At 61.0% G+C, this 17327-nt stretch overlaps 3 protein-coding genes across 9 annotated transcripts; 1 reads left to right on the top strand and 2 right to left on the bottom strand.

Annotated features, from left to right (window-relative positions):
* Window positions 1–679: 679 nt before the first annotated feature.
* Window positions 680–4192, bottom strand: TRMT12 (tRNA methyltransferase 12 homolog). Its single transcript, XM_051630639.1, has 7 exons — window positions 3571–4192; window positions 3300–3447; window positions 3032–3221; window positions 2793–2943; window positions 2602–2711; window positions 1623–1780; window positions 680–1544 (listed from the first exon to the last, which is right to left on the bottom strand). Exons 1-7 carry the CDS (start codon window positions 3633–3635, stop codon window positions 1110–1112), a joined length of 1257 nt encoding a protein of 418 aa, XP_051486599.1. The 5' UTR covers window positions 3636–4192; the 3' UTR covers window positions 680–1109.
* Window positions 4193–4346: 154 nt separating this feature from the next.
* On the top strand, window positions 4347–11189 carry CSTF2 (cleavage stimulation factor subunit 2). Of its 5 annotated transcripts, none has more exons than XM_051630439.1 (15): window positions 4347–4442; window positions 4532–4610; window positions 5289–5458; window positions 5726–5862; window positions 5977–6096; window positions 6191–6331; window positions 6460–6583; window positions 6888–6950; window positions 8189–8248; window positions 8845–8986; window positions 9344–9495; window positions 9794–10041; window positions 10487–10612; window positions 10748–10873; window positions 10994–11189. In XM_051630439.1, the coding sequence occupies exons 1-14, from the start codon at window positions 4385–4387 to the stop codon at window positions 10868–10870; spliced, it is 1743 nt and encodes a 580-aa protein (XP_051486399.1). In that variant the 5' UTR covers window positions 4347–4384; the 3' UTR covers window positions 10871–10873; window positions 10994–11189. The 5 variants fall into 5 exon arrangements, with proteins under 5 accessions (XP_051486399.1, XP_051486400.1, XP_051486401.1 ...); XM_051630442.1 differs by lacking the exon at window positions 4347–4442 and adding an exon at window positions 4898–5150; XM_051630440.1 differs by lacking the exon at window positions 8189–8248.
* Window positions 11190–11765: 576 nt separating this feature from the next.
* On the bottom strand, window positions 11766–16944 carry NOX1 (NADPH oxidase 1). Of its 3 annotated transcripts, XM_051630273.1 has the most exons (13): window positions 16486–16944; window positions 15372–15467; window positions 14894–15004; window positions 14729–14813; window positions 14507–14652; window positions 14247–14428; window positions 13896–14034; window positions 13710–13802; window positions 13316–13551; window positions 13073–13235; window positions 12819–12965; window positions 12497–12621; window positions 11766–12308 (listed from the first exon to the last, which is right to left on the bottom strand). In XM_051630273.1, exons 1-13 carry the CDS (start codon window positions 16942–16944, stop codon window positions 12182–12184), a joined length of 2109 nt encoding a protein of 702 aa, XP_051486233.1. In that variant the 3' UTR covers window positions 11766–12181. The 3 variants fall into 3 exon arrangements, with proteins under 3 accessions (XP_051486233.1, XP_051486234.1, XP_051486235.1); XM_051630274.1 differs by lacking the exon at window positions 15372–15467; XM_051630275.1 differs by lacking the exons at window positions 13896–14034; window positions 14247–14428.
* Between the last annotated feature and the right edge of the window lie 383 nt (window positions 16945–17327).

Here is a 17327-nt window from a genome sequence, read left to right as displayed (position 1 = left end):
AGTCAACAGCCACCCGCCCAGCTGCGGTGCCCTCCCGGGGTCCCTGGGATGCCCAGCAGAGGATGGCAGGCCAAAATCTGAGCAGTACAGTCAGGGTGTCCTCCAGCTCTACCCAGAGCAGAGGGTGGCCCCACCACAAGGCTCCAGCCTCTGCCTTTCTCCTTCATGGGCAGAGACGCAGTCCCAGCTCCTGAGCTTTGCCCACGGCAGCACAGGCAACAGGGGTAAAAACGTGAGCAGATGTGGCAGGATAAGGCTCGGGGCTCATATGCAGGTGGAGGTGACTTCTCCCTACGCAGGGCAGCGCGGGAGGCAGCTGGGAGCAGCCCTGAAGGAAACGCAGGGACAAGGCTCTGTCCAGACTTTCAGCTGTGCCCCAGGGCTCCCTGCCATGGGATGGGAAGAGCCAGAGGTTCCCAGCTCTGTGGGAGCAGACAGTACACCTACACAGGGGAAAGCCCATGGCAACACTAAAGGGGCAGTGGGAGCTGCCTCCCCAGGCAACACACACCACGTTCAGGCTAGAGGGGCTTTGGGCTTGCAGGCAGAACTGAAGCCAGAGGACATAGGCTTTGCTCTCTGAGCCCCTCCACACACTGCCCAGGGACCCCACATCCTCAGGTAGGACCTCCAGGCTTGCACTAGTGTGTGTGTTTTAATTGGACACCAACCAGAGAGGTAGGAAATGTCCTTATTTATGTTAAAAGGTGAGAAGAAACCAAGATGAACAGGTATGTTTCCAGTACAATAAAAAAGCACAAGGCTGCCCTGAACCTGCTGAAAAGAAGCCCAGCAGGAACATGACATTTATCCAGCGCCGTGTGAAAACGGGGCTGGGCAGTGACAGCCAGAGCCAGGGCAGAACTCAGGGAGCTCTTAGCTCCAGCTCACTCCATCCTAGGCCAGCTCCTGGAGGGATATCTGGTAGAACAGCATCCCTCGGTGCCCTAGGCATGGAGAGGTACTGCTGGGCCGTGCTGTCACCTGGGAACAAGGGGATGCAAAGCGCATCCAGGCTGGCAGCAGGCATTGCTAGCATCCCCTGGCCACCAGTGCCCCAACACCAGCATTTCTTGTGAGCTGGGAGCCACACTGGGGCCCAAGGCCAGCTAGGTGGGCAACACCGGCCGGCACTCGAGGTCCAGCACGAGGTGATGCACATGCGGTGCATAGGACTTCACCACCTCGATGTGCAGGATGCTGGTGCACCATGGCTGCCCGTGCAGCTCTGCCAGCAGCCCCTGGATCCGTGCCGCCGTGGCTTCAGCCCACCTCTGCCACTCGGGTCTGATCCTGGCCCCCAGTATCTCCTTGCCACTGTCCTTCACTGGGTGCTGCATCTCTCCATCAGAGCTGGCTCCCTCTGGAGACCCCTGCTCAGCTGGCAGGACAGGGGTCTGAGCAGGGAGAGTCTCCACGTTGTGGTGGATGTGAAGAACCCCACCTGTGTCCTTCTTCAGGACGCGGCAGGCAACCGGCCAGCCTTCCTCCGAGCTGGGAATCAGCCCCAGGTTCACCCTGTCCGCTACATCCCGCAGCTCCAGCTGGAAGGAGAAGGCAGGTGAGGGCGGGGGGGAGATGCCAGGCAGGGCTGGGGGTCCACGAGCAGCAGCAGCGCTCACCCGCCGGCAGTCCCCGCGGTGGATGCGGCAGCGGTCCCGCACGCCGTTCAGCGCCAGGTTCCTCCGCAGCGCCTCCACGGCGTGGCCGTTCCACTCGCAGGCGTGGGCGAAGGCGGCGGCGGCATGAACCAGGTAGGGCAGCGTGAAATAGCCGATGCCTGGGGGCAGGAGGGAGGGCAGAAGCTGAGGGCAGGGCCTGCACCGCCGGGGTCTGCGCTCCTCCCCGGAGGCGGGCCAGGCAGGAAGGGAATTGCCACCCCAGATCCCTGAATCTGCTTTGCTCTGGCTCCGAACAAGCCCAGACGCTGGGAAAATGGAAATTCATCCTTCTGTCCTCTGCAAAAGCATTGAAAAATGTTTACGGAGGAGCTTATTTTACCTTCAGTCTTTGGCCATTAGCTTGAGACCTGCCCTGCTCTGCTTCCACTCTATGCAGAGGTGCCCAGACTGCCATTTATTTTAATTCATCCAGAGCAGTTCTGCAAGTGCCACAGCCTTTCTGTCTGGCACGAATTGGAAGCACTAACTTCCCTAAACACAAAACAATGGCTCTCCAGACACGCAGATGCCTGGTGTGATCTCCCCAGTCATCTCGTAGCACAGGAGGGCTTCAGTTAGCACCAGCTTGTCCTCAGAGCACATCAGTACAAGCTCAGGACATCTACGAGGAGTTTTTTGGAAACAATACTTAGGGCAAACCTTTTTCCCAGATCCAAATCCACGACCAGCACTAGGTACAGAGCACCACTCTGCAGAGCAGGAGTGCAAGGTCACCCTGAGTGTCCAAAGGCAATGAGGACACAGGAGGGACAGCAGTGCCAGGCTACCTGAGGGCTCACCGATGGAGCAGGAGCTCTACACCTGGATATTTGTCCAGATTGGGCCGAAAATGACATTTCACATCTACCTGGATGCCATCAGTACCTGCACCACTGCTCTGCCTGCCTGCCCCACCAAACCCCTCTGCCATCCCTGTTACCTGCATAGAGATCCACCAGGACCTCCCCGGAGCAGGGCAGCGAGGCCACCCGCAGCTTCTCAGTGATGTTGCCCGGTGAGAACATGCACTTAGTCACATCAAACGTGTACCTAGGAGACATCACCAGCCCGGTAAGGGCAGCCCCTTTCCTGTGCTGATCACATCCACTGGCACCACTGGCCCCTGCCTACCTGATCCCATTGTCCACGTGCTCCACCCAGCCATCCTGGCCCAGCAGCAGGGTGACACTGGGAGACCTCATCCCATCTGGCAACACCCGTCCTCGCCTGGCCAGCCGCTGGGCACCCAAAGCCGAGGCAACAGTCTCCCAGAGCGCTGGCCCTGCCATGCACCCATCCCAGGGGTTTTGGGAAAGGCCAGGGCAGCCCTGTGGGCAGGACTGGGGCAGAAGGACCCCTCTCCCCCTTACCCAGTTTCTCCCAGGGCGCAGCCCTGAAGCAGTCCCCGCTCAGCAGGACCAGGTCCCCGTGCCGCTGCCAGGCACGGGGCACGTCACGCTCCAGCTCCTCCGACCAGCTCTCACCCAGCAGCTGCCTCAGCGCCTCCTGCAGCTTCTGGGCAGGTGTCCTCCAGCGGGCTGCCCTGGAGGGGACAGGGTCCTGTGGAAGGGATGTGCCATGTGGGGCTGAGACCCCTCTGTCCCACAGCAGGGCTCAGAGCGAGGGGTCTCTCCCAACCTTGATCCAGACCAGCTCACAAGGCATCTCCAGGGGCAGTCGCAGCTGGTCAAGCTTCTCCTCCAGCACGGGCAAGGCCACACGGCCCCCGGGCACCTGCTGCAGCCGGTAGTGCCCATCCAGGAGCCTCTCCTCTTCCAAATGCTCCCTGCAGGGGCAAGGCACGGTCAGGCCCTTCCCAGAACTACAGCCCACCCCACGGTAGCGAGGAGACCCCCTCCAGCCCTGCCTGGAGCAACCGAGGGGCTCCCGCGGCCCCTCGCAGGCTCACCTGAGGCGCTGGGCAAACCGCCGTCCCGTGGCCAGCGCGGGGGTGGTGACATCCCTGGCTGCCATTCCTGCCCTGCCCCAGGGTGCAGGGAGGACACCAGCTGCGGGGATGCGGCCGCTGCCAGAGGGTGTCAGGCTGGCAAAGGAGAGGAGCTGTGGGGGTCCCCGGCACCCCCGTGCCGGGGGCACGCCAGGGCAGGGGTCTGGCTGCCGTGGGGTGACTGGGGATGTGGTATCCCAAGGGATGTCACCACAGGATGTGGTGGACGGTGGGATGGGGTGCCCGGCGGTGGGGTGTGCCAGGGATGGGGTACTCTGGGGTGAGGAATAAGGAGCTCCAAGGACTGGGGTGCCCGGCGGTGGGGTCCTCCAAGGACTGGGGTGCCCGGCGGTGGGGTCCGCCAAGGGACGGGGGTGCCCCAGGGTGCGTAGGAGGGAGTGTCCGAGGGCTGGAGTTTCCGGGGGTGAGGGGTCCCAGGGGATGGGGTGACCCGGGGGATCAGGAGGATGGGGTGCCCTGGAAGTGGAGCGCCCGGGGGATCAGGGCTGACGTGCCCACGGCTGCACACCCGAGGGGATGGGCGTGAGACAGCCGGGGGGACCCGGCAGCCCCGGGCGGCTGCCCCAGCCCCGCACCCCGCTCCTACCCAGCGCAGGCGCCGTGTTTCCCGCCGGACCGCTTTCCCCCCCGGCCTGCGCGGCCGCCATGCTCCTGGCCGGGCCGGGCGGAAGCGGAACCCGGGGGGGACGGCGTGGGGCAACGGACCGGAAGCGGCGGCGGGGCCCGGAAGCGGCGGCGGGGCGCGGGCGGCGGGATGGCGGGGCTGTCGGTGCGGGACCCCGCGGTGGATCGCTCCCTGCGCTCCGTTTTCGGTGACTGCCGCGGGGCCGGGCCGGGGCCGAGCGGCGGGCGGGCTGTCCCCGCCGCTGGGGGCCCCGCGCTGACCGCCTCTCTCCCGCAGTGGGGAACATCCCGTACGAAGCCACCGAGGAGCAGCTGAAGGACATTTTCTCAGAGGTCGGGCCCGTGGTCAGCTTTAGGTGAGAACGGCTGCCGGCCTCCCCCGCCGCGGCCCCCGGGGCGGCGCGGGCGGATCCGGGCCCGGCCCCGACGGGCGGGAGCGGGGCGGGGCGGCTCCCGGCGGGGCTGTGGGGCCGGGGCAGCCGCGCTGGGGCTCCCGGCGGGGCTCAGGTCCCGTGCCGAGGTCAGCTGGAGACACGAAGGCGGAGCAGGACAGCCGGGCTGTGGCCCGCTGGCCCGGCGGCAGGCAGCCGCCCTGCTGGGGCAGGCGAGGCCCCAGGTCCTGATCAGGCTCTGTCCTGGCCAGGGGCTCGGCGCGGATGTTTTCCTGGCTTGGCACCCGGCTTGAGAGCTCTCGATGAGGGGCATGGGAGCTCCAGGAGCAGCCAGTCCAGCCCTGTGCCCCCGGGAGCTGCCTTTGTGGGCTCACGGAAGGCACAGCGCTTGTGCTCGTGGCCTTCCCGGACACTGGAGTTCTGAGAACACCCGTGAGCCTGGATCCAGGAGGCCTTTTGGCTCTGGCTTAGGGCCGAGTGTTGCACACCTTGATCTGACTCCAGGTGCCTTCCCTCTGCTCCCCAGCACTCCTGTTTGGTGCTCCCCAGTAGCCCCCTCCCCAGTGCCGGGGAGCCGTGGGCGCCGCGCGCTGCCGGGCGCCCGTGCTGCCCCCAGCAGTGTGGTTCTCCCTCCGTGTGCAGGCTGGTGTATGACAGGGAGACGGGAAAACCCAAGGGCTATGGCTTCTGTGAGTACCAGGACCAGGAGACGGCCCTCAGCGCCATGCGGAACCTGAACGGGCGGGAGTTCAGCGGGAGGGCCCTGCGCGTCGACAACGCGGCCAGCGAGAAGAACAAGGAGGAGCTGAAGAGTGAGTCTGAGCCTTGTGGTGGCAGGCTGGGCCTGGCCTTCCCGGCCTCTCTGCCTCTGCTGCGAGGAGGAGACCTCGGGGAGCTGTCCTGCTCCAGGGAATGGATGCATGTGGTTTTGCAGAGGGTTGCCCGGGCTCCGCTCTGTGTTTTCTCTCCCTGTTTTCGCTCCCTCCCCTTTCCCATCACGGCATGGTGCTTCCCTTCTGGTGAGCCCATTAAAAACAGGTGGTTTGCTTTACTGTACAAGGTCACAAACTCTGTTGCAGGCTTGGGCACAGGCGCACCCATCATAGAGTCACCCTATGGGGACCCTGTCAATCCTGAAGATGCCCCCGAGTCCATCAGCCGGGCGGTAGCCAGCCTGCCACCCGAGCAGATGTTTGAGCTGATGAAGCAGATGAAGGTGAGTGAAGAAGAGGGCTGTGCTCCCTGCTCAGCTTCTACTACTGCTGCCCGTGCCCTCACAGCCCCTTGCATGCCATCTTGCCAGAGCTCTGATCTGTGTGTGTCTTCTCAGTTGTGTGTCCAGAACAGCCCCCAGGAAGCCAGGAACATGCTGCTGCAGAACCCCCAGCTGGCTTATGCCCTGCTGCAGGCCCAGGTGGTCATGCGGATCGTCGACCCGGAGATCGCACTGGTTTGTCCCTTGCTGCCTCCTCTGGAGAGGGTGTTGCTGGTAGCCTGTCATGGAGTTGGGCTGGTAGAGAACTCCTTTCTCCTTCTGCCCCTAGAAAATCCTGCATCGCCAGACCAGTGTTCCTCCTCTGATCCCAGGCAACCAGCCAGTGCCGGGGCCAGGACCGGGGCCTGGGCCAGGGCCGAACGCCCAGCTGAACCCACAGAATGCCCCCTCGTCCCAGCCACAGCCCATAGTAAGAGCCTGTGCAGTGCACGTGCTGTGCAGGGAAGAGATGGGCATTGCTGGCTCCAGCTCTCCCAGCTGGGGCACACGTGCCCGCGTGACAGGGCTCCTCTGAGGTCCAGTCTCTCTCCTCGGTAGGGTGGGATGCACGTGAATGGTGCTCCTCCTCTGATGCAGCCGCCCATGCAGGGAGGAGTGCCAGCCCCAGGACAGATGGCAGCCCCTGTGCAGGGCCCGGGCCCTGGCCCCATGGCTCCAGGAGGTGAGTGGGTGGGGTTGGGCTGAATCCTGGGCACATGGGTCCTGCTGATAGCCTCGCTCTACCTCCCTCTAACCAGGGGGCTTGACCCCATGAGAGCTCACACAGTCCCATACTGTGTGCCATGGCTGGTGCCAGTGGTGGTTCAGAAAGTTGGCATAACTCCACAGAGAACCAACACCCAAGAAAGTAAATCTCTGGGTGCTACCCCTTGAGCTGGGAGCAGGGGGTATTTGAGCCTGGAGGAATCAGTCAGGGGTGCAGGGACAGCCAGGGAAGGATCTGATCTCTGCCTGTTCCCTCTCAGGTGGGATGCAGCCACAGGTTGGGATGCCAGGTGGAGGGCCTGTCCCCTTGGAGCGTGGACAAGGTAAAACACATGGGTTCAAGATGTGTGTCATGTAAGCTTCCCTCCAGTGAGGCCCAGGCCACAGCTGCTGAGCTGTGCTGTGCCAAGCCCCTACCAGCTACCTGCAGCTTTGTCTCTGGATCCAGGGCAGCTCCTGGGTTTGTTTGCTTAGGCTCGAGGCTGTGGTAGCAGCTCTCCTGCTCCCAGGGCCCCAGCCCATGCACCAGTTTGCTCCCTCCTTGCTCTGCCCCATGTTGTGCAGACATGTCCTGGAAGCTGGGAGAGCTGCTGGTCCCCGCAGAGCCTCGCTGAGCCGGTCGTGCCTGTGTTTTCCCTCTCTCTGTGAGCCTGTGTCTGTCCCTTTGAAAGCGCGGGCGGGCAGAGCTTGCTCTTCTCTGATTTCTATCCTGCTCCTTTGCTGCCTGGGAAGCAGCTTGTGCTGCCCGTGTCTCCCCGCGCCGTGCCCGGCAGAGGGAGCTGGGCCTTCGCTTTTGCTTGCGGCAGTGAGTGCGAGGCTCGACAGGGAATTTCCCGGTGCTCGATGGCTTTGGCTTTCCCTGCGCAGGCACGGTCTGTACGGCCCGGCTGAGCCGCATTCCGTAGGGCTCACACCTTGCATGGCCGCCCTGTAAAGCCCTGTTAGACAGCCGGGGCGTTCCTGTTCTCCCAGTAATGCAGCACAAGGGCAGCTGACACCCCTGTTCCCTTGACTTGTATTGTAGGCTTTGTTTCAGGAATGTGGCCAACCTGTTCTGAGATCCTCTGGTCTTAGGTATTTAGGGGCAGTTGACTCTCATTCTCTTTGGAGTGGGCACCATCTTCCTGAGAGCAGCCTGGTAATTCTTGGCACCCAGAAGGTTTTGGAGAGCAGACAGAAACTGGCACTGGGGAGTGCCATGGGAAGCTACGGGCAGAGGCAGAAGCAGAAGGTGCCGGGCTGTGTGTTGTGGGGCACAGCGTGGCCCCACAGAGTGCCCGTGCTCTTGGCAGGATGTCTTCCTGCCCTGCATGTTCACACAGTGAGTGAGGCAAGGGCCATGCCAAGCTAGCTGTCACACCTGTGGTGGCAGAGGTGGCGTAAACGGAAGAGGTTGATAAAGCCAGATCTGCAGCGTGCAGCATCTCCTCTGTAGGTTTTCTGGGGGACTTCAGCAAACAGAGATGATCCTACAGGCAGCACTGTCCCCAAGGCTGAGTGCATGTGTGCATACACTATTTACGTGTCTGCTCTTCTCCCTCTTTTCCTGCTGCTTGCCCAGGGAACCTGCAGCTCTCGCCCGTGGGACCTGCCAGGCCTGCGTCTATCGAACGCGTTCAAGGTATCCCAGCACCTGCCAGCTCCCTCCTCCCATGGAGCTCCTTGTGGAGTCTGCAGAGAGCAGCTTTTGCCCCGCTGCACTGAGGGCTCCTCGGGGACTGATGGATCATTCTGTGTAGCCTGGCAGGGTTAGGAGAAGCAGGGTTTCCTCTGGGGCCAGAGGAGAGAACAGGTTAGCACTGTGCACAGAGAACCAGCAGTTGAAGAGGAGAGGGCTTTTGCCTTGGATCCAGCCCCCTTTGACACCTCACTACCAGGAGCCTTCCAGGTCTTGCTTTCCTCTTGGCCCCACATTGGCAGGATGTTGATGCCGGTGCTTGTAGGGACCACCATGGGAGCACCCATGCTTGTTTGGCCACCTGGTGCTGTGAGGAGCTTGAGGCAGAGCCAGAGAGGGAAAGAGGGATTCAATCAGCAGCCAGGAAAGGGCCTTGGGGTGCGAGGGGCTGCCCCCCTGGTGGTCAGCACGACCCACCTGCCTGCACGTTGGGAAGCAGCAAGGCCGCCCCACACCCCAGCCCCAGAGCACTGGGGAACAGTCTCAGCACGGCACTGGTCATGCAGATCCTCACGAGCTCTTGTGTGTCTCCCTGGCAGTGCCCATGCCAGACCCGAGGGCCCCTATGCAGCGTGGACCTCTACCTGCTAGTGGCCCGCCACCCCGAGGCCTTTTGGGAGATGCCCCGAATGACCCTCGCGGAGGGACCCTGCTCTCAGTCACTGGAGAAGTGGAGCCCAGGTGAGGGGAGAGGGAAGGAGAGGAGCCCTTGGCATTGTCCCCTGCCCAAGGGTGACCTCTCGCTGAGGACAGGGATGGCACCAGCCTTCCGGGAGTCACCGCTGCCCGGTTGGAGGCTGCCGACCGTGGGGGTCAGCCCATTTCCCCGGGGACGGGGCATCCCCGGGGTGATGGCAGCAGCCCTGTGGCATGGGGCCAACAGCACCTGTCCCTGTGCCAGCCTCGCCCTCCTCCCCTGCGGCCGCCTTCGGGGGCAATCCCAGCGCTCTGCCCAGACCATGCCAAGCCAGCGTCTGATTCACACTCTCTCGCTTTTTCTCCTCCTCCTGCTTTGCTCTCCTCGTCTCTCTGCGTCAGAGGTTACCTTGGGCCGCCCCACCAGGGAGCCCCTATGCACCATATGCCTGGTCATGACAGCCGTGGCCCCCCCCATGAGATGAGGGGGGGACCCATGGGAGAACCCCGACCATTGATGGGAGAGCCACGGGGGCCCTTGATGGATGCTCGAGGTGAGAGAGGGGGCATGAAATAATGGGTGGCTTAAAGCGTGCAGGCAAGAAGCCAGAGTGGAGCCCGCTGCCCCAGCGTGAGCTGTAGGAAGGGGGTTTCGGCCGTGAAACAACTGACCCCAGGGCAAGGAGGGACAGTTCCGTGGGGCAAGGACTTTCTCCAGGCATGTCCCCTCTGCTCCCAGCCCTGCGCTTTCCAGGCATCTGTTAGTCCCCAGGCAAAGGAGGCAGCGGGCTCGCTCCCACCCTCCCTGCAGTGCTGCTCCCTTCAACAGCTTATCTTGTCTTTCCTCCACAGTGGGAAGAGATCCACGGGGGCTGGAGCCCCGGGTGATGGAGGCACGAGCGCTGGAGGCACGGGCTCTGGAGGCACGGGTCCTGGAACCACGGGTGCTGGAAGCCAGGGCCATGGAGGCCAGGGTCATGGAGCCCCGGGGCCTGGAGCCTCGAGGGCCTGGTCCCACCCCACGTGGCCCCATGCCCGGTGGGATACAGGGTCCTGGACCGCTTAGCATGGGAGCCAGTGGCCCGCAGGGGCCCCGCCAGGTACATACCATGTCTCTGCTCATCTGGATGGGCACTGACAACGTCTTGTAGATCAGGTCTGGGTATGGGAGGGTGTGATCCTGTCCTGCAGCAGCTGGAGAGGGCTGGGCATCCCACAGAACACTGCCTCCAGGAAGCACAAGGCCTGGGTCAGTGGCTCTTAGAGGGGTCTGGGTCATCTGCCCCATCTCCCCAATCACTGCCCATGTGCTGGGGATGAGATGAGGCTCAGGCCTCTCTCCGTTTCTTCCTGATGCACAGGAAGGAGTGCAGGAGTTGAAGAGAGCAGAGAGCATGGAAAATGCCCAGTAGCCTGTCTCTCTTTGTGCTCTGGCATCTTCATGCTGGCGGTGGGGACATTCATCTGATCATTTGCTTTAACTTCCTGTAATTGTATGGCTGAATCCAGAGACACCTTGATCCTTATCCCCTCTTATGCCCACAGGTTCCTAACATGGCAGGGGCAGGCATGCAGGCAGGAGGCATTCCTGGGGCAGGGGTTCAAGGAGCTGGTCAGCCTGGAGGTTTTAGCCCTGGACAGAGCCAGGTCACCCCCCAGGATCACGAGAAGGTGAGAGGACAAAATGGAAAGGCTGAGACACTGGAAGCAGCACTTCCTCTGTGCCTTACTTAAAGCCTCTTCCTGGCTCAGTAACTCGTGGCTGCTCTGGTAGGGCAAGTCTCTCATTCCCCCCTCTCCCCACAGGCAGCCCTGATCATGCAGGTTCTGCAGCTGACAGCAGACCAGATCGCCATGCTGCCCCCGGATCAGCGGCAGAGCATCCTTATTCTAAAGGAGCAAATCCAGAAGTCCACGGGGGCTCCCTGACAGGTAACATCCTTACCCTGGCCTGTGCCCACTCCCCTTCAGTAAATCAGAGAGCTGCTCAGGATGGGGCTCTGCCCTACTTTTCCTCTCCATATGAGGGCTCATGCTCCTCCCTTCTGGCAGGTGCCTGGTGGAGGTGCCATCCTCCGGGACGGAAGCGACGCTCCGTGGCAACTGCTTCCCGTTGCAGTCTGAGCTCATGCTGTTCTTTGGGAGAGGTTTCTCCTCCCCCCTTATGTTTTCCCCTCCCGTTCATCCTTTTTTTTCTGTGTGTATATTTTACGATGTTTGAAATAAAGCAGAAGGAGGGTTTGCCTAAGGCCGTGTCTCCGACTGCCTTGTTTGGTCTCTTGTGGAAGCGGGAACGGAACAGTTGGGTTCTGGGAGTGCCATGGCCTGGCTCCAGGCTCTTCCTCCTGTCTCCCCAGCAACAGAGCAGGAACTTCTCCTGGGATTTCTTATGTGCCGTGCTGCTCACAGCTGTTCTCAGGGGTGCAGGGGAAGGGCAGATCAGGGAGCTCAGTTTTCTGTCCCTGCTGACTGTGTGGGAAGGGCTCCATATCCAATTCCTGTATCGCTTACCACACCGACCTGCTCTGGGAGGGTGGGTTTTTTCCCTCTTCTCTGCATATGCTTGAGCAGAATTCTTTGTCCCTGCATGAACTGTGCTTGGGGTCAGCCTGTGTGCTGTGCTGGTGTTTGCCTGCAGGGCAGTGCCCTGGCTGCAGTGGGTGGCAGCAAGCCCCCACAGAAGGGAGGTGCCTTGCCCTGCACCCCAGGGGGTTGCTGTGAACCAGCTCTTATTGTGGCCCTACAGGGGGCAAAGAGTGGGCTCCCCTCACACCTGCACAGACTTGAGTCACCACAGAGGCTTTTATTGCAAAGGAAAGCAGGTTTAATTTACCTTTTTATGCAAAGAACTATATAAATCCAGAAGAGGAGCTTTGGCCCCCAGGGCCTGCTCCACGTGCCCCTCTCTTGTCCATCCCCAACCTGTGGTTCTGCCCAGCCCACTGGGTGCTCCCACTGCTTCCTGTTGCTCCAGCAGCAGCATCACAGCACGTGCCTCTTGCTCCTCAATGGGCCATATGGAGCTGCAGGCCCAGTCAACAAGGACCCCTTGTAGATGGGGTCAAGAAGTCAGCAGCTGCTGAACGTGGAGTTCCTCATGGAGAAGGACACTTGCATCGTGCCTGGCTTTGGTGCAGACTCTCTTCAGCAAGATGCTTATCTGTGGCCATTCTCTGGCATGGGGTGTGAGGTGGGACTGGCAGTGTCCTCAGCCCGCTGAGTTCCTAGACTGGCTGCCACTTAGAAGTTCTCCTTGTTGAAGTAGAATTTGACCTTCCTCGGGTCCAGGCTGGAGTGTTGGTGGCAAGACTTCTGCAGGCTCTTTGCCAAAGCTGCCGGCCCACAGAGGAACACACCAACCACTGACCTGCACACAGCAAGAGAATATTAGGGGGGCAGCTCAGGGAAAAGTGATTTAAGAACTTTCTGGGGTCCCTGTAACCTGCAGGAGATGAGCATGCTTCTCCCAAAGCCAGTCCTGCCCAGCCTGGTGCTGGGTGCCAGGGAGGAGGTGCCTCCCAGCTTGAGCACCCCAAGCTGCTGCCCGGCTCTCACCTGGGGTGGGCTGCAGCCACCGCTGCAAACTCGCTGTTCCACATGGGCCTCCCAAAGATGGTTTTGTGCCTGAGGCCCGTCACCGTGTCCGTAGGGGTGTCGAAGCGGAGAGCCACGTTGTTGGCCTGGGTGGAGCAGGGACAGTGAGGACTCTGACCACCACCCATAAGCCCACCTCCAGTCCCTCACCAGAGAGGAGCATCCATTGCTGATGCCCACCAGACACTGTTCCTGGACTTTCTGCCTGCAAGCTGTTGATGTGTTTGCCCTGCTTCTCCTCCCTGCCTTGGCCACCCCTTGTGCCCCCTTGCTCGTGACTCACAATGCTGGTGTCCCAGCCGGTGAGGAAGAGCCGGTAGGTGAGAAAGTCTGCCTTGCCCGACTCAGCCATCTTCTGCTCCAGGGAGGCAAGCAAGTCATTGAACCAGGCAAAGGCTCCAGTGTCCCGGCAGAGCCAGTAGAAGTAGATCTGGGAAGAAGGGAGAGAGGGGTTGCTCAAGGTGGAGTGTGCAATGTCTAGGCCAGGGAAGCCCAGCATGGAGAAACCAATTTCTGGTCCCATGGGACACCCCATACCTTCTTGGTCTTGAGGGTCTGGTCAGCCTGCTGGAACTTGTACCAGATGGACTTCAGGATGGAAGCGAAGGGAGTAACGCCAATGCCCGCTCCCACCAGCATGGCCACCTCGTACTGGAACACGTCTTCACTGGCTGTGCCGAAGGGGCCATCCACTTCAATCCTGGACAAGAGAGGGCCTGGGTAAGAGGAACGGCCTCCCTATATCCCCAGGATGGTCCGTTTGGGCTCTCTCCAGCCTACCTGGGCATCTCTGGCTTCTGCTGCTGGAAGGTGTCAATGAGACGCTCTGTCCAGTCTCCAGCTGCCCGGATGTGGATGGAGAAGAAGTCCTCCTCGGGCGCTGAGGTGAGGGTGAAGGGGTGCCACTCCAGCAGGGAGATAGCAGGGCAGTTGACAAAGATGTACTGCCCCACCTCCATGTGGAAGCCCTTCTTCTGCATCTGCAGCTCCAGCACACGGGCAGGGTGCATGACCACCTGTGGGGCAGGGACAGGGCTCAGCACCTGGCTCCTGCCCCAGGACAAGGGGCTTTGGCAGCAGCCCCTGCCCACCTCCCCATGGCTGCTGGTGGCTGCAGCACCACCAGCTGCAAGGGAAGGAGCTGGCAGTAGGCATAGGCTCCTGCACCACCCACCTTTTTGACAACCACCTTCTGCCACGCACGCCAGACCCGGAGGATCCGCTCAAAGATGTAGAGGAGGACAGGGGCCAGAACCCACTTCCAGGACTGCAGGGATGGAGGAGAGCAAAGAGTTAAGGAGGGCCAAGGCAGGAGCATCCCAAGGGCAAGGGAAGGGCTTCTACCCCCCTGCTGCTCTACCTCGGCAGGGATGCTCCCGAACTCAGGGTCTTTGCAGCAGTCGTGGCTGCAGTTCTCAGCTCTGTCCGTGAGGTTGAGGGCACAGCGATAGGGGTGCACCTCCTCCATGCTCTCCTCCGTCTGCCCGCGCACCAGCCCGCTGCGGGGAGTGAGGGGTGAGCCCAGGAGCCAGCTCCTGCCACCCTGCCGGGGCTGAGCCATGCTGCCAGCCCTGGGAACGGGGAGCCCACAGCCCCGGGAATGGGGAGCCCACAGCCCCGCTGGAGCCTCCCCCAGGGCAGGCAGGGCTGCCCCACTGGGGTGTGTGGCTGCTGCCCCTCACTGTCCTTTGGGGGTGGTGAGGAGCCTTACGCGATGCCATGGATGAAGAGGCCAGCGAAGTAGATGATGAAGAGGTGGTGTGTGTACCAGAAGACCTCAAAGTAGTTCCTGCGGATGAACTCGGTGGAGGACGTGACCATGAGGATGAGTGCCAGCGTGATGATGACCCCTGTCAGCCCCGGGATGGTGGTGAAGGCCACATACTCGACCGTCTGCAGGGATGGTAGGATGGGTCAGGGAGGCAGGGAACAGGTGGTGACAGGGGGCTGTCTGCTGAAGCTGGCACTCACTGTCTGGTTGGAGTGGATGGGGTTCAGCCACTTGTTGCTGCCCTGCAGGTGCATCTTGGAGAGGATGGCAGGGAGGCTGCGGTCAGTGGCTTGCTGGCTCTGGTTGTAGCGCTCCAGGTTGAAGAGATGAGCGATGGTGTGCACAGCTGGACAGGGGACAGGCAGTCACCCATCTGCCCACCTCCAGGTCCCCACCATGCCCCAGCTCAGTGCGGGCAATACCTGTGAACAGGACCAGCGCGTAGGCCACCAGCTTGTGGAAGGTGAGGTTGTGGTCCAGCTGCTTCCGCAGAGTCCGCCTGCAGCACTGCGGGGAGAGGTGGCAATGTCACAGTGGGGATGGGGACAGGGATGGCTGTGCTGGCCACGCCACCGTGGGGCACTCACCGAGCAGGTCCCACGGAGGAAGGAGAGGAGGTTGCGGCAGACGGGCAGCAGGATCAGCATGCTATTGAAGTTGAGGCACTTGGCTGATGCTCGTGCCCACGCTAAGGCGGACTGGGGAGTAGGAGGGGGTCAGAGCTGCTGTCAGTGCTGCAGGCAGGGTATGTATGTCTGCAGCTCTGCTGCCCCCCATGGCTCTGCCCAGCATGGTGCTGTGCTGGGACTGGGACGTGATGGGGCCAAGGGATGCTGAACTGGGGAAGGGGAGCGAATGATGCTGAACTGGGGTGGGGTGATGCTGGGCTGGGACAGGACAAGGACCACGATTGGGACTGGCATGGAGGCACACCAGGCTGGGGACTGGGATGGAGCACTGGCAAGATGGAAGGAGACAGGACAAGGAAAGGACAGTGGGTGCTGCAGCCCCCACCCCACTGCAGGAGGGCCCTGAGGGGCATGTGTGCCTGGGCAGACACCTTACCCCAAGGATGGCCCTGGTGTAGAAGTATCGCTCATCCCAGTCGAAGAACAGAAAATAGTAGGTGAAGAGGAAGATGTTGATGCCCAGCCAGGCTGCCTATGGGAGAAAGCAGCAGCCTCATGAGGGACCCCAGCCCAGGACCCCTCTCATCTGCCGCACTCTGGTGTGGGTGCAGCCAGAGGGCACCAGCACAGCACATCCCCTCCTGCTTCCTTATCAGCTGCAGCAGCACAAATGGGGCTGAGACACACGGGCAAAGGTGGGGAGGGGTGTGTGAGTCTTGCAAAGTAACTGTCTTGTCACCCATGTCTCTGTGCATCACCCACGCACGAGGAAGGAGGAAAGGCAGGTGCAGGCAATGCCAGCCTGGTGGGAGGCCAGATCTGGAAGGTGGTCAGGGCTGCCTGGGGAAGGCTCAGGAGGAGGGAGCTGGCTGACCCAGCCCCAGCATGCTGTTGTCCCCTGCCCAGCCCTCCAGCTCCCCTCACTGGCCCCTCTCACAGACATCAAGTTTTTGCCAAGCTCCCCAAAACACCCCACCTCGCATTTGTTTGTTTCTGGGGGATTTTGTTTTCGTCTTTTTAAAGCAATTTAAATATGAAACTAACCCATTTTTAAAACAAACAAACAACAACAACCCAAAACATTTTCCCGTGCATTTGCAGCTCCTGACCCAGAGCAAAGCAGCTGGGCAAGCCCTGTTACACCAGGGATGCCACAGCATGGCACTGGCAGATGATCCCTATGGGGTAAGTTCCTCATCCCTGTGTGGGTTCTCACCAGAGGCTCCTGCTCTCATGTGGGGACAACAGGGACCTGGGAGGCTCTCAGCCAAAGCAGCTGGACAAAGTGGCAGCTTTTTTAAATTTTGTAGCAGGATTCCCTCATTCTCTGGAATTTCCTGAAGTTTTCTGAACCCCAGCCCTTCCCTGGCTGCCAGGGTTTTGCAGGTTGGCTGAGCAGAGGGGATGCTTGTCCCTCTGGACAGGACAGCCCATCAGCCCCCACTTGCCACATGAGCCACCCAGGGCTGTGCCCAGACTTTGCCCCCCAATAACCCACACATCGTCCCAGCCCCTCCTGACAGATGATCCCCCCAGTCTCCCACACTCACCAGGACGGCAGCTGAGAACCAGTGGTTGACCAGCCAGTTGCCCATGGTGCAATGTCCCGCTGCCTGCTGCTGCCTGCTGCTGCCTCCTGCTGCTGCTGCTGCCTCCTGCTGCTGCTGCTGCCTGCTCACCGTTTTATGGAGGAGGCAGGCACCCAGCCGCGGGAATGGCACCATGGGGACTTTCCCCTGAGAAACCTTTGAGGAAATGCCGGGAGGTTTCAAAGGCCACCTTCTGGGAAAACAGGGCTGGCCCATCAGCCAGCCCCGAAACCAGCCCCCAGCACTGGCTGACCCCCATGGGAGGGGGTCCCCTGTGGCCCCACAATTGGGTGCTGCAATGCTTTGGGCTGCTCCTCTTTTTTTTTTTTTTTTTCCAATATTTGGGGGCAAAAATGTGTTGGTTTTTTTTAAGGTAGGAATTTTATTTCCTGGTGGGAGGAAGTCATGGAGATGTGCCATTCCCCAGCCTCCCTCCCCAGCCTTCACTGCCCCTGTTGTATAAGAAAACCACCAAAGAAGAAGCACCCTGGGGGCACAGCACTGCACTGGTTCCAATATCCATCCTGGGGATTTTACTCTCTACAACCACCTTAAAGGAGGTTGGGGATCGGGCTGTTCAGTGAAGTTACAAGTGGTAAGACAAGAGGAAATGGCCTCAATTTCACCAGGGGAGGTTTAGATTGGATGTTAAGAAGAATTTCTTCACTGAAAGTGTTAACGGGCACTGGAACAGGCTGTCCAGGGTGGTGGTGGAGTCATCATCCCTGGTGGTATGTAAAAGTTGAACAGACATAGAAGTTAGGGATATGGTTTAGTTAAGAACTTGTCAGTGATGGTTGGAC

Source organism: Apus apus, chromosome 12 (genome assembly GCF_020740795.1).
Source record: "Apus apus isolate bApuApu2 chromosome 12, bApuApu2.pri.cur, whole genome shotgun sequence".
NCBI classification, from domain to species: domain Eukaryota; kingdom Metazoa; phylum Chordata; class Aves; order Apodiformes; family Apodidae; genus Apus; species Apus apus.
This window is presented reverse-complemented; position numbering and strand designations above follow the sequence as displayed.

What these genes read in the sequence shown, in the direction of transcription:
- TRMT12 (XM_051630639.1), bottom strand. Translation starts at nt 3,635, where the DNA reads ATGGCAGCCAGGGATGTCACCACCCCCGCGCTGGCCACGGGACGGCGG. An exon ending in TGCGCCCTGGGAGAAACTGG is followed by an intron (nt 2,944 to 3,031) that starts GTAAGGGGGAGA and finishes GGTGCATGGCAG; the next exon opens with GGCCAGCGCTCTGGGAGACT. An exon ending in ACCGCGGGGACTGCCGGCGG is followed by an intron (nt 1,545 to 1,622) that starts GTGAGCGCTGCT and finishes TTCTCCTTCCAG; the next exon opens with CTGGAGCTGCGGGATGTAGC.
- CSTF2 (XM_051630439.1), top strand. Translation starts at nt 4,385, where the DNA reads ATGGCGGGGCTGTCGGTGCGGGACCCCGCGGTGGATCGCTCCCTGCGC. An exon ending in CCCCTTGGAGCGTGGACAAG is followed by an intron (nt 6,951 to 8,188) that starts GTAAAACACATG and finishes CTGCTTGCCCAG; the next exon opens with GGAACCTGCAGCTCTCGCCC. An exon ending in GTCTATCGAACGCGTTCAAG is followed by an intron (nt 8,249 to 8,844) that starts GTATCCCAGCAC and finishes TCTCCCTGGCAG; the next exon opens with TGCCCATGCCAGACCCGAGG.
- NOX1 (XM_051630273.1), bottom strand. Translation starts at nt 16,944, where the DNA reads ATGGCACATCTCCATGACTTCCTCCCACCAGGAAATAAAATTCCTACC. An exon ending in CCATCCACTCCAACCAGACA is followed by an intron (nt 14,429 to 14,506) that starts GTGAGTGCCAGC and finishes CCATCCCTGCAG; the next exon opens with ACGGTCGAGTATGTGGCCTT. An exon ending in CCGGCTGGGACACCAGCATT is followed by an intron (nt 12,622 to 12,818) that starts GTGAGTCACGAG and finishes TGCTCCACCCAG; the next exon opens with GCCAACAACGTGGCTCTCCG.